At 36.9% G+C, this 13,996-nt stretch overlaps 1 protein-coding gene across 12 annotated transcripts in view; it reads right to left on the minus strand.

The window, feature by feature from the left end:
• Nucleotides 1-13,996, minus strand: part of SYNE1 (spectrin repeat containing nuclear envelope protein 1) — a 286,948-nt gene that overhangs the window by 20,830 nt on the left and 252,122 nt on the right. For 10 of the 12 annotated variants that reach the window (XR_002433840.1, XM_021382260.1, XM_021382266.1 and 7 more), the window contains 3 exons: nt 9,608-9,770; nt 5,647-5,834; nt 2,893-3,043 (listed from right to left, as the gene is read on the minus strand). Coding sequence is in view for 10 of the 12 variants with exons in the window: in XM_021382260.1 (XP_021237935.1) it covers nt 2,893-3,043; nt 5,647-5,834; nt 9,608-9,770 (502 nt within the window). In the remaining 2 variants the exon portion in view is untranslated. Of the gene's footprint in view, nt 1-2,892; nt 3,044-5,646; nt 5,835-7,780; nt 7,869-9,394; nt 9,454-9,607; nt 9,771-13,996 lie in introns of those variants that run through there. The other 2 variants (XR_002433841.1, XM_021382264.1) reach the window with 2 other exon arrangements.

Below are 13,996 nucleotides of genomic sequence, written 5' to 3' on the forward strand. Positions count from 1 at the left end.
TTTTTGAAAAATTTTCAAAAATACGTTCTCTACTGTTGTCACAAGGAGAAAATCAATCAAAAGAAGATTTCAGGTTGCAGACTACTTCGCCATATTTCTCTTAAACACAAGGAAGATGAAAGTGATCAATTTTTTGCTCGCATTGCAGTATTACAAAATTGCTCTCCAATATTGTTTACCATGCCAACAAAGTCTTTCTCAAAACTAGACATTACCCTTACTACAGACTAGAGAATTGTGATGGATAGCAATAAATCTCATTAGAAACAGCTAACGCAGGATTTCATTCTCAACAATATACACTCTTCATATTGTACAAAAGCTAAAAAGAAGTAAGCACATTTTTACGAGAAGACACAAGACAGAGATTAAGAAGTAGGTTTGAAAAAAGAAAAAATATCAAAGCCCATACAGTTCTCTTAATATAACTATTCCTTTCATTTAAGACACTGCTAAATTGAGTAGGGGACAATCAACAAGCATCAAATGGGTTTATAATTGGAGTGAAATGCTCAGCAAAACTGAATTCACTTAAAAAAGCACAAGGAGAAAAAGAGAGATTATTTTCATAGCAGAGGCATAAATATGACTGTATTTACTAGGATCGTGCAATCCGCAAGCACGCAGTTGTTGTTTCACCTGTTACCAAGACTTGTCCAGCAAAAAGAACAACAGTGCATTTGTTTGCTATACTTACACAGTTCAGCTACACAAGAATTCATCTGTTGCCTTCCACCCTATAACCTCTTTTCATTTCTCAGGAAACAACTGGGGAGGAAACAGTTTGACTTTGTATTGTGAATTAAGTGACAGTCATCTCTGATCTCTACTCTTAGGAAATAAAATGTTCTTACATGGTTTGCTGTTTTTTCTTTTTTTCTTTTTTTTTTTTTAACCCAACTGATTCAACTAAGAATACAGTGGGGATAATAAAGTTAGAAAAAAAGTGTCAGCTAAATTGCATCAGTTATTATTTATCAGCTGCTGAGTTTATAGTACACTTGCTGAATTCCACTAAATTTTGAACACTGCAGCTGTTGCCTTTTCCATTCTTCCAGTTTGGTAGTGGAAGAAAATACATAATGAAGAAGAGAAGGGAAAAGGAAAAGGAGAAAGAACCCAAATGTAGCAAAAACGGGCTTCTAGAAACTTCCAGAAAGGCAGCTAAACTTCACTTTGCAGCTAGTTCCCATTGACACTCTGTAGACAGTAAAATTCCACAAGGCTGCAGAAGACAGAAGGTCACCGTAAAAACTGAGGTTCAGTGAAACAGACTTTGGATAATGTCAGGTCAGCTGTGAAAATCAAAAGACAGCCAAGACATTTTTGGTACTATTTCTCATATGAAAGCTTGCTAAACAAGGCACTTAGATCCTGATCACTGAATAAAGTGACAATGGGAAGAAAGTCTGAGACAGAGTACTCGTGTCCAGGAAGTAAACTTTATTATACAGTAGTAAGCTACCTCACCCTAATCAAGAAGTCTGGTACTGTTTAACAACAGAGCCTGGCCAGTACATTCAGAGATGCGAATGGCAATAATAAAACCTGAATCAGTGCTTCACAGTTTGTTTTCTGAATTAAATGTTAAACTAAAAAGCATTGCCTGGTGTTAGGTATTGTTTAAAATTTGTATTTCTTCCTCAGAGTAAATACTTTCTAGCACCTGGATTTTTACAGAATTGCCTAAACAATTTGTTTTCTTTCTTCAGAATCACTTTTCTCTCTTATCTATATTCTCGTAATTCTAAAACTGAGCAGAAGTTCATCTGGCCAGATCACCTCCAGAAAGTCTGTGAGAGCTGGGGTTGTTCAGCCTGGAGAAGAGAAGGCTCCAGAGAGACTTATAGAAGCCTTCCAGTGCCTAAAGGGGGCCTACAGAAAAGCTGAAGATGGACTCTTTATCAGGAAGTGTAGTGATATGACATGAGGTAATAGCTTTAAGCTAAAATAGGGGAGATTTAGGTTAGGAATTAGGAAGAAATTCTTTACTCAGAGGGTAGTGAGGCACTGACAGATGTTGTCCGGAGAAGCTATGGATGCCCCATCCCTGGAGGCATTCAAGGTCATGTTGGATGGGGCCCTGGGCAGCCTAATCTGGTGGGTGGCAGCCCTGCCCATAAGCAGGGGGTTGGGACTGGATTATCTTTAAAGTCCCTTTCAGCCCAAGCCATTGTGATTCTATTATTGTGTGATTTTCACCTATGATTAGCAACATGAACTATGTGTCCTTTATACATATGTATACAATCCATTGTAATCATGAGACAAGGCATCACACTGTGGGAGAAACGACAGTTATGTAACCAGACGTTAAGCACTAACTGAAGTGACAGCTTGTCGACTTCTAAGCATACGCTTAACTTCTAAATCACGAGGGACACCATGTGGACATACAACAATACTTGCATGCACATGCATTTCAGGGATAAGGATCTCACATGGGGACATCTTACTCTGTATCAAAAAAGAAAAGTGTTCAGAGAGCTGGTATCAGAGTGTTATGAAAAGAAGTATAGGGATAAAATTGAAGCAAAAGCTAGGACATATAACATGCATTTGAAAATGTACTTACTGAAGGGAGATGATTAATGAATGCTATGAGCACCTACTGACTTAGTGTATAAAAGAACTGCAGAAGAAAAAATGCCAAGAAATCTAACTGTGGCGAGAAAACAGCATGTGAGGCTGGATTGACTTACTACCATTTTCTGTTTCCACCTTCAACTGTTTTTCCCTCCTAGAAACCTGCCAGTGAGGCCAGTTGCAAAACCATAAACTCCATTATATTAATACAGTGTCTGCAGAGTGACTTGTGTATGAGAAGGAAGAACACCAGCTGGCTGGTGTAATGTGATCAGTAGATATTGAGTTTCAAGTATTATAAATCACCTCAAATTTCTTCAGTTCTTCCTTAGCAACTGTGTAAAGCACACCAGAGGAGCTTGGGAAAGCAGCTGTCCTCTCAGAGATTTTTAGCCAGTCTTCAAATCTAGAGTAGTCGTCCAAAAACTTTTGCCATAACCGCCACGTCTCTTCAATTCTGCAATAGATAATGGAAACTAAGGGAATGCTCAGACTAAAGGCCAGATGACCCACAGCACTGTAAATAATCACCAACAACAGCAAATGAGTACTGCATCAAACAATAACTTGCTCTTGATCTAAGACAGCAGGGTTGATAAACAGACATCAGGGAAGAGCAGCTCATTCTAGACTGAGCTGGAATAAGACGATGGCAGTTTTTTTTAATGCATCTAATTTTGTTAACAGTATAAAAAAGAACATTATAATCATGCAATAGGAGTTGGAAAAATAATAGGACACACTAAATAACTTCAGAAATAAAGGCCAGTGTAGGCACCTAAGCCAATATTTTAGAGATTAGACATTCTGCACTACATCAACTGCAGAACTTTTTTTTTTTTTTTAATGGAATGCTGGAGATGTTGCAGTACACATTTTAAATTTCTTGGTCATTATTCTTCATTACAAAGGGGTATGAACTTGCTCAGCTTTTTTGGCATTCACCAGTAAGTGGTAAAATATCACCTCTCAATGTATACCATAACTTTTTTTTTTTAAATCAAAAAAGGTAAAAGTTATTCAAACTTTTCAAATAAACTGTGTAGGTTGCTTTGAAAGTAATACCTTCTATTCATTACCACAGAAGCTATAACAAATACAAAGAGCACAATACCACTGTTTGATAGAGCAAATTCTCAGCTACAAAACACTACTTTTCAACATAGTCACCAGCATTAGATGTGCAATTTTTGCCAGTGATGAACAAGAGCCTGCATGTCATGGTTGTGAAAAGCTGCATGGTTGTCCAGAATGTGGCTTGTCTTTCACTTCGCAGTTGCCACTGCTGAAACACACTACTCATCACACCTCACTGCACTCACAGCCACTGTTTGGTCTCCATTAATGTTCAGCAAGCTTCGGTGAATGTCAGTGGGTGCAATTTTTTTGCATGGAGGGATTCAATTCCACACCTTTGCTTTATACTCACTTCCATGCCAGAAGTCATTTTGTCAGACTGCTCCCCTCTGCTGCCATATGTTGTACAGCAACAAAACGTAATGGAATATTGTTGGGAAGGCTCAACCTCTACTGCCATACCACTAACATCTGCCTCTGACATCGTGGGTCAATATAATAAAATAGGAGGCATTACTTTAGGAGCCCTCTTATTTGACTTCAGTTGAGCATGTGAAATTAGTGGTTGACTCTTGACTCCGTCACCAAATTAGCTTAATATTGAGACTGTAAAATCCCAAGAACTTAAAGACCACTTGGTTCAAAATAAGATCTTTTTTGAGGACAGGTTGTATCACAGCAGAACTTCGTCTGCTCTTGCATATAGATGTTTTTCCCGTATCTTAGATACGTGGATCTGAGAGGAATCTGATCAATACTCTGAGGCAAAATTCAAACTTTAATGATGATATGTTGTTGAACTTGAGTTTTGACATCTGGATTTTTTTTTCTTTGAAGTGAGAAACTGTTGCTATAAAAATTAAAATTCTAAATAAATATAACTGTTAATTTACTGTTACAAATCTATTAACAGCACCAATTAAAATGGAAGCAATATAAAGTTAAAGATAACAACTTGTAGATACAAAACAGGACAATAAAAGCAATAAACCCTTTGCTTAAAATAATTAAATAAGTACCTAAGTACATTAGGAATATCCCATGATATAAAGTTCAATTCAGCATTTTGGAAATTCATAAAATTTACGTAGATTAATAACTTAAAAAGATACAGAAAATATCATCATAAATATAGTTTAAATAGCTACATGAATGTGCATCATTAATGACCAGCTCAGAGCATACAGCATAGGCCCAAACTAGCCTACATATTTCTAGCTATCAAATTCATCCATGCTATCCTAGATGGGAATAGAAATCTACTGGTCTTTGTTTTTTCACTGTGTTGTCATATTTCCATCCAGCATTTTCAGACAAAAATCTGGAATCCATGGGCATACAGCGTACAGATGGTCTAAGCATGTGAGTCATGCATGTAAATAAGACCAAACCCAAGGTACACAGATACTGCTGCCCCTGCTTGCTCATCTAAGGTAGTCAGATTAAGAAATTGCAGACAACTGTTCATTCCTAAAATTCTTCCAAATCAAAATTTTCATATATAAGAAACTGATGAGGAACATTAAGTAGATGAAAATCCTAATTAGTAGATGAAAACTCTAATTAGAAATTAATTAGATAATTAGTTTCACTCATCAATCTAAGAAGTTGTAGGGTATATGTAGGTATTATAACTCTGTCTCTTAGCTCATGTTTTCTAAACCTTTTGGAATCACTGCTGCCACCTAAATTTTCCCTAGTTTCTTTTTCATTACTACTATAAAGTAAAGTGAAATCAGACAGCATTCCATCAAAGGCCTCATGTGAGCAAAATTTGGTAACTGACATATGTACTTTGTATAATGACACAAAATAATGCAACTTTTTTTTTTTCCCCACCTCATGATAATTATTGACTTTTGTTTAATGTATGTTCTTTTCCTGATCCCTAAATCCTTTTTTTCAGAACTACAAACCTATCACCTACATCCCAGTCTGTATTTGTGCCTGTGGAAAGAACTACTGCCAGTGTTATAGACTTACTTCAGTCGCCTTTCCATTGACATTGCACAAATGTTCCTCCATCTTCTGTCCAAATTGCGTGTAGCCTGCTGGATAGAGTCACACTCTGTTTCTGTGGCACAGGCATCACAGTCATGAAGAAGCACTTCACACAAATTGAGAACAGATGCCACTCCTGTGCTGTGTTTCTCTATGTCTCTCTGAAGTTCCTGCAGATGAAGAAATTAATTCTTAAGAGAAATCACAAAATATGTAAAAACAGATGTATTTCTGCTCTACTTTTTAAAAACAAATTTAATACAATTGCAAACATAAAAAAAAAAGCAACCAACAAATTAAAACAGATATTGTGCTTGTGACGGCACAAGTCGTGATGCAATGTTATCAATGAAGCTAAGAGAATCTAGCAGCATGAACAGCTCTCTCAGAGCCTATGAACATCAGACCGTCACCTGGGACAAACTGCATGCTGAGCTGACGATCTTTCACATACATTTAATCAATGAATGGTGCAATTATTTCCAGCCCTTCACTGTTATCACAGAGAATGTAAAGCAGAAGTTAGTAAGAGAAGTGTGGCAAAAAAACCTGTTCATATCTACTGCCAGGGTTTGATGGAGGTACCCTTTGTAAGCCTACTCACAAAGGTGAGCTAGCTCCACAGTGGCACGTCTGACATGGCAACAGCACATGTCAAACACTGCATACTTAGTAGGAACATTTTCCTTCAACTTTCAAAATTTATAGCATTTTAAACAAAAGCGCAAAAGAAGGCTTAGGACAGAAATAAAACACACTTTCATTATCTCAGCATATATTAAATGTGATCAGTATTATTTCTTATGTTGTTTCCTTGGTTTTGACTTTGCCGTACACTAGTGATAGCGCTTCTTCCTGAAGGATCTTTTCAACTACCATCTTGAGCTACTGCTTCAAGTTGAGACAAGCCATGAAAGTAATTGACTATTTCTGATGGATAAGCACAAGGAAAAGACACCCTCCTCAGCTTCTGTCTAAATTTGCAATGAACCATCAGAATACTAGATGGGAAAATTAGGACCAAGGTCAAGGTAACGTAAACCCAGAGGTGACCAAGAAGTCCTAATGTGTCTACATCAGAAAGTGACAGATTGCATCTAGAATATTAGATGCGCTTTTGGTTCAGGTGAAGAAAATATCTGCTAGGGTAATTAAAGATGGGAAATTTTCTTTAGGAGAACAAGAACACAGTAGCCTGAGGCTAAGTAGAGGTAAAGTGCTCTTTATAATTTTGCTAGTAAAGAAAAGCAGAAACACAAAAATTAATTTAGTGTCAAGGTATTGTGCCTACATAACATTAGCTCTAACCAGACAAATGTTTCTAACAACAAGCAATACAAAGTTCTGAAATAGCCTTCCAGCAGAAAACAAGGTCTAAATGTGGCATCTAAAAATTCCATCAAATTTGAAATGGAGAAATGTTATCTTAGTCATTTGATTTGGTTTTTTTGTGATGATTGACTCAATAACTTAATTCCCTCTTCTCATCTCTGAAACAGAAAGGTATTTTATAAGTATTGTCACAAGACCATAAAATGTAAAATCATAATATTTTCTTCTTCAGCTGTGGCCCTTTCACATGCCTAGAACTTGTTCGTCCACCACAATGTACTTGTTCTTCTTTCTCCCTATCCTGGAAAGTTATATAAGGGTTGATGCTATAAATACCTTCAATACACTACAAAACACACTCCAGACAGCTATGAAACTTGAGGTTAAGCAAGTTCAGGTAACACAATCTCCTCTTTACTGTTTTGGGGTAGAGCAGTAGATAGAACTGCCACATTGGTGGTCCCGAGGATTCCTAAGAATTATCTTTTATTCATATTCAGAACTTTTTAAAAAGTGATATCTATTTTTTCTCCAGACTCAGCTTCTTTCTCAGCTTTTTAAATTTTCTATGTTTATTAGAAAACAATCAGCCTTTTGGTTAGTTTACAGAAGGAGCATTACTTCTACACACCACTGTCACCCAAACACAGGTTGGGTTTTTTAATCATCACAAAAGCAAACACAATTTTTCAATTTCAAGTGGTAGCAGGTTGAGAAAGTAAACAAGTAACTCTTGAAATACAGCTTTCAACCCTAGAAGAATGCTGCAGTGAGGTTACACTACCTTCCCCAGGATATCCAGTTTGAACTGCCTCTTAATTTCACTACAGAGACCAGCAACCTCCAAAGCTCATTCTTGGCTGAAGAAGATGCTGAGAAGTAGACAATGAAGTTACAGAGATGGACCTTGTCCCTTCTCTTTCACCACATAATATTTTTAATGTAATCTTGTACATGAGCAATTGGTAGCAGTATGAGCAGGGAAGATAATGGCCTCAGTGGAAGATTAAGCATGGAAAAGAACATTAACAGGGAAGACAAAAGAGGGATAAAATTCTTGAGATTGCCAACATTAATGGCCTTCTAAGATAAAACAAACACAGATATACCCTCCTAGTAACAAAAATACTGGTTGCCATACATCGGAGGTTCTTTTGTTTGTTTGCTTTTGGTTTTTTGTTTTTAAATGATGACCATGGTTTGCAGCATTATCAAATCAAATCATCAAGATTCCAAACATGGTATCTTCCCAGTATAAAATTAACCTCTATTTCTCCCCTTTAGAGTTCCAGTGAAACCACTCAGACTTCCACAGAAAATTGCTGCATGCTGTCACTCCATGGGAACCACTTTAAGGAAACGGTAGAAAGCAGAGATACACCAGTCACCATACCCAGAGTAAGTCCCATAAGGAGTGTGTATAACAAAAATGTGGAATGTTTGCACAGAGATGCTAGAAAAAAATTCAAGTATCTAGTTAATTGATAGCAATGTTTAGCCCTGCCCAGCACTTTACCATCTCACAAACACAATTCATTAGTAATACTTGTATGTTATAAATTATTAACCCTGAGTAAATTGCAGATAGAATATTAATAAGCAGTTCTGCACAGCCATGTAGCAAATCAGTTGGGGAGCCAGAAAAAAAAAAATCTGAGGAGGTTTCTGGGCCTCAACTGTACACTCAGCTTTAAAGATCAAAATTCCACTTTATGTACTTCATAAATTAACGGTCTCCAAAGCATTCTGGCTCTCCTCTTCCCACACATTTCTTTCTTCTCTCATGAAAGAACTCAGAAGAGCATATAACTCATCTTCAGTGAAGAACCAAAAAGGCATTTCTGCTAAATAAGTACCAACAGGAACACAACAGAACAGTCTTTCCCAGTGAAGTGCTTCTAAATAAAACTACACAGGGCAGCTGAATATGAAGCACCCACATATTTTCTTCTACCGCACAGAGATATAATCTGTGAAGAAGGCATATAACATAGCAGTGAAGTTGAATAGTAAACAGAAATTAAAGTAAATGTTCTTAGGAGTAACACCAATTGTAATGCCAAAAATTGGTTGACATATTTTTTTGCCTGTTTTAATGTTGACTGTTTTGTTCCAGGACTACAAAAAGCTTTGTGTGCTGTAGAACAACTGATTTTAAATTCATGTGTATAGTTCATGCATCTTTGCGTGCAACGTGATTCTCAAAACAAGCTGCAAAATAAAACCAAGTTAGAAAGATTGCTAAAAGAGTCCTTTTCAAGCATGTGCAAAATTTGCAAGGTCTAACAGGTGTCAGTTTTGCTTTTTGGAACGGACAATTCAAACAACCCAAAACCACAAACCCCAAAGGAAAAACGATTGCAATAGCTTGTTCAAGATATGTCTCTTGGTGCCTTACCTTTCTTGGGAATGTCAAACAGCTCCAGGTAGATTCGATGTCAAAGCCAGCAGAAGGCTCTATAAGTGACACAATAAGCACCACTTGCCTTGGTATTTGAACACTTTTTTACCTCATGCCTCTCAGCACTGATCTGGATATAAGCAGACCAGGGACACACTACTTCGATTCTCCCCAAGCCATTGTGCTCTTGATAAGTGTTTTGCATTTTACCTGCTGTTCATTTAGCTTCCTTTGTATCTCCTCAGAGTCACAAGTTTCATAAACGATAGGTTTGGACAGCTCTGACTCAATGTGGGCAAGCCAAGATCTCAGGCTACTCATATTCTTATCCAGCTGCTGCACTGCAACTAGGGTTTCTTTCAACTTCTTTACCCTGTAAAGAAAAAGAAACGGGAGCATAGGTATACATTGAAGGTACAACCTGAAGGAGAACTTCTACACCATGTGTTTCAGGAGGATTTCAAAGAAACAGCTTCGATGGCAACTTCTGCTCCAAAGTTTTCCATCATGTACCACAAACAATTTTGAGTAACATTCCCTTTTATGTTTCTATAGCTCTTCCATTCAAGTATTTCAATATCAGAAAGCTTTATGAGATGACTTCAGCTAGGAACAGACCAACTAAATTGGGCTGAAAACAGACTTCCGGATTCATCATACAATCAAAATGCTGACTATCCCATAATTCAAACAGAGCAATTTACATTTTTTCCAAAACACTAATCTATCAAGTGTTTCTGTATTTAATGCAGTAGGTGCAGCTGATCCCTAAGAGACTAGTATGGGTTTCCTTTCCTTACCAAAGAGAAACACTGAGATCTCAATATCAACTTCAAAAGCTACAAGACTATTAAATCTTCTTTATTTTAGTTTTTTTTTCCTTTTTAGACCTCTCTTACATGTAGATAGTCAAATGTTTGGCTCTTTAGCACCAAACACGCTTAAGAACAGTTCAAATGCACCTTCCAGACCAAAGTCTCAGCTGTAGGGTTATGTTAAAAAAAAAAAAAAAAATCCTGTCAATTTGAAAAAAAAATTGGGTAATCTAAAAATCTAGCAATGAAAAAAACGAAGACAACACAATCATGCTGGAAGACCGCCCACTCCCTATCATCAGGTTGTTCTAAAACACAGCTATTTCTTTAGCCTTGGAGAGACATGAGGAGAGCAATCAATGTCTAGGGCGCTTTTGCCTCCTTATCTGTGTGCTATACATACAGTGTTTTGTGGCTTTGGACCAATTGGAACTTGCTCTTAAGTCAGGAAAGAAGTTTGGTTATCACCCATCTGAACTCACAGTTTGCCAGTCTAGGTGGAATGAAATCCAGCCCATTTTTTGCTTATACCTTCAAGGCTAGATGCTGTTCATCTATTGCATGAGTGCTGGACTGAGAAGGGAACAATGAATTATGTCACATGTGCATACAAGAAAAACTATTCTAATGTTCGCAATCTAGCTGTGAAACAGACATTTCCTACTTGCAGCGTTAGAGTGCTCTAACTTGTGTTGGCATTTATTTAAATCTGTGTGGTATCTGCCACACCTGATACAGGCCCTGCCAATCAAAAAATGCCCTCTTTGTTTCATTAAGACTGCATAGGACTACTTCTCTGTCAGACATAGGGAAAAAAAAAGGAAAAAAAATAATAACAGTAAAAGCACCTAAATAGCATTATTTTCAGTCACATGACCTCAAGGGACAAAAAGAAAAATGAAGTGACATATTAAATACATATTTCAAGGTAAAGACAACTCCTTCCCTCACCCCACTACAGTTATTGTTCATATTGTTCTTTATTTGTACAGAATCTAACTACCATGGTACAAATAGAAGCAAATAAACAAGTGCTTCCTGGAACATGCTGAGCTTCCTTTTTTTTTTTTTTTTTGTCTGAACGATAAAGTGGCTCCAGCCACCCTGAAAATCTATTCTTACATCCAGTATATCTAAGTTTTCCTTCTAAACTTTAGAAGGTAAGATACCCAAACGCCTGTAAATTCAACTGATCCTAAACCAGACAGCCTTAGAAACCACTTAGACTTCAACAGGAACAGCCTTGTAAATCTGTAACAATGCATCATATAGAACTCATAGCTACTGTATTAGTCATTTGGACAGCTGGTTGCTAATATTAAACTTAAAAAGCAACATGAAAAAAAGACACTAAGACCATGTTAGTTAAATATGTATAAAGCCAACAGAAAACACATAAGTGAAAAAAGAAATTCTACTCTGAACTGGAGACAAGGTTTCAAGAAACACTTCGTCTGTAAAATTGTGGGGAAAAAAATCACTATTAAAATCAGTTTAAAAAATCAGTTTTAAAATTATGTTTTGTGTTTAAAAAAGATGTAAAATCAAAGGACTGTACAAATACGTATCATGACAGTAGTATTAGCGATTATAATTGCTCATCAGATCACAGTTTTCCCTTTCAGAGAATAAATTTAAAGAATTCTGAACAAACCCAGAAAAATTTGTAGAAAAGATAATGGGAAGAAAGAAAAAGAGAAGTTGAATCAAAAATCCAAGGAAATGTAGGTTGAGTTCTAGTATTACAAACAGTTGAATTGTTTTCATCAATATGCAAAGACAGATCAAGTATTTAAAGTCTGAAATATTGTCTTTAACAGCCTTTTTCCTTCTCTGCCTTTTGCATGAAGCCACGATGACACAAATAGTGAGCAAATACAGTTTGCCTTCTCTCTGGTATATACACTCTTGTATTTAAAAACATCAGTAAAACCAGTCAACAGTTTCTTTCAGACAACAAAGAAATTGTAGTAAGTTGTAATAGTTGTAAGTCTGCATTAGTTACAAAATCCTAATCTGAGGTCCAAAAGCACTAGCTGTAAAATAAAGTTGTTCGCGTTGTTAACTTTTCAAATTGAGCAGAAAACAACTAAGGCTGTGATTTCCACATATCAACATTTCAGTTTTCCAGCAAAACAAGACTTCAGAACGAACTGTATCAGTCAAAAACAAACAAAAATAGCTGCCTGCCTTGTGATATCACAATTACAGTCTGGGAGATCTGAATCCACACTGCCGTCCTCTGCCATCCTCACAGCATGCAAGTCCTCTGCCACCACCATGAAATTTTCCAGCATTAAAAAGAAGAACTTCCACTCCAAAAGCTTGCAAACACTGTGCTTTGTATGGGGGCAGGAAGAGAGACAAACTTCTCTTTGCTGGTGAGTACTATACAGAAAATGTTGTATGCCAAACAAATGTTAGCAGACGTTGCTTGATAACATGAGCCTGAATGGTGACAAGTGGTCATGTTTCTAAATAAAACCTGCATTCATCAACATGTGCCAGACTTGAGCTCCAGGAATGTGGATCATGAGTGCAAGGGGAAGGGAGGAAAAAAATATACAACAAAGCCTTCTTTGCAAAGCCCAAGCAGTATCAGCAAATACAGTACTTGCTGGCAGTTAACATCTATAACACTTAGTGCAGCATGATCACTTATCAAACAAATTCCTCTGAAGGGATGAAAATTTTCTAAAAAGACAGAAAGATAAGTCTTTGGATAAAGAAACACAGTTGCATTTCTGCAGCTGTCTGTTCTTCAGTTACAGACCTCCTCATAATGGAGAGATTAAAAGTGGGTATGGAAACAGAATGTGAGAAAGAAAGATTTTTACAAGGGAATGAAGAAGTTCCATCATCAAGCATAAAATCAGCAAGTGAAGATTCAGACTCATATTACCACACTATTCTAATAAAAACACTAAAAAAATGCTCCAGACGAAGTATGACTGGGGTTTTGGAGATAAAAATGTGCATTTATTAACATTCTCAAGGATCCAGAATAGGAGAAAGTGTGTTTCATTCTTAATAGCAGAAAAATTAATCAGCATTTATTAGCTGAGCGCAGCCAAAATTCATGTTATATGATATATCCCAAATTTAAAAATATCAAAGTAGGAACATACTCTGATATATAACAACATGCTCACAAGAGACTTGTCAGCCTTCTTAAAGTACCTTGGGGGATGCAAACATTTTTGTTCACTAGGAATTAGTTAACTGGGTTTTAATTGCTAACAGTCTGAGCTGTAACAGAACTAGCAAAATCTCCAGAACTTAGCATCAATCTTTTCCAGGATTTACTTCCCAACCTTAGCAATGCAACATTCATACTTTGCATCTTTTCTCACTGAAGTAAGGTCTGGAAATGAAAAGGGTTATATGTTTAATTGCATATGATAATACTGAGCACACTAAACTGCATGGACTAGCATAGAATAGATCCAGTTGAAAGAGACCTACAATGTCCATCAAGCCCAACTGTTAATCTACATCAGGGAAAACTTCAAGGTTAAGATAGGTCATTAAGAGCATTATCCACATGCCTCTTTAGCACAGACAGGTATAGGACACCAACCACCTCTCCAGAAAGCCTGTTCCAGTGCCTAACTACCCTCTTGTTAACTAAGTTTTTCCTAATTTCCACTCTGAACCAACCATGATGAAGCTTTAAGACATTATCATCAGTCCTGTCATTAGACACCAGCAAGAAACGATGGACACCTCCTTCTCCGCTTCCCCTCTGCAGAGACATTTAGTGAGCAACAAGATGATCCCTTAA

The sequence above is a fragment of the Numida meleagris genome, unplaced genomic scaffold (assembly GCF_002078875.1).
Source record: "Numida meleagris isolate 19003 breed g44 Domestic line unplaced genomic scaffold, NumMel1.0 unplaced_Scaffold193, whole genome shotgun sequence".
NCBI classification, from domain to species: Eukaryota; Metazoa; Chordata; class Aves; order Galliformes; family Numididae; genus Numida; species Numida meleagris.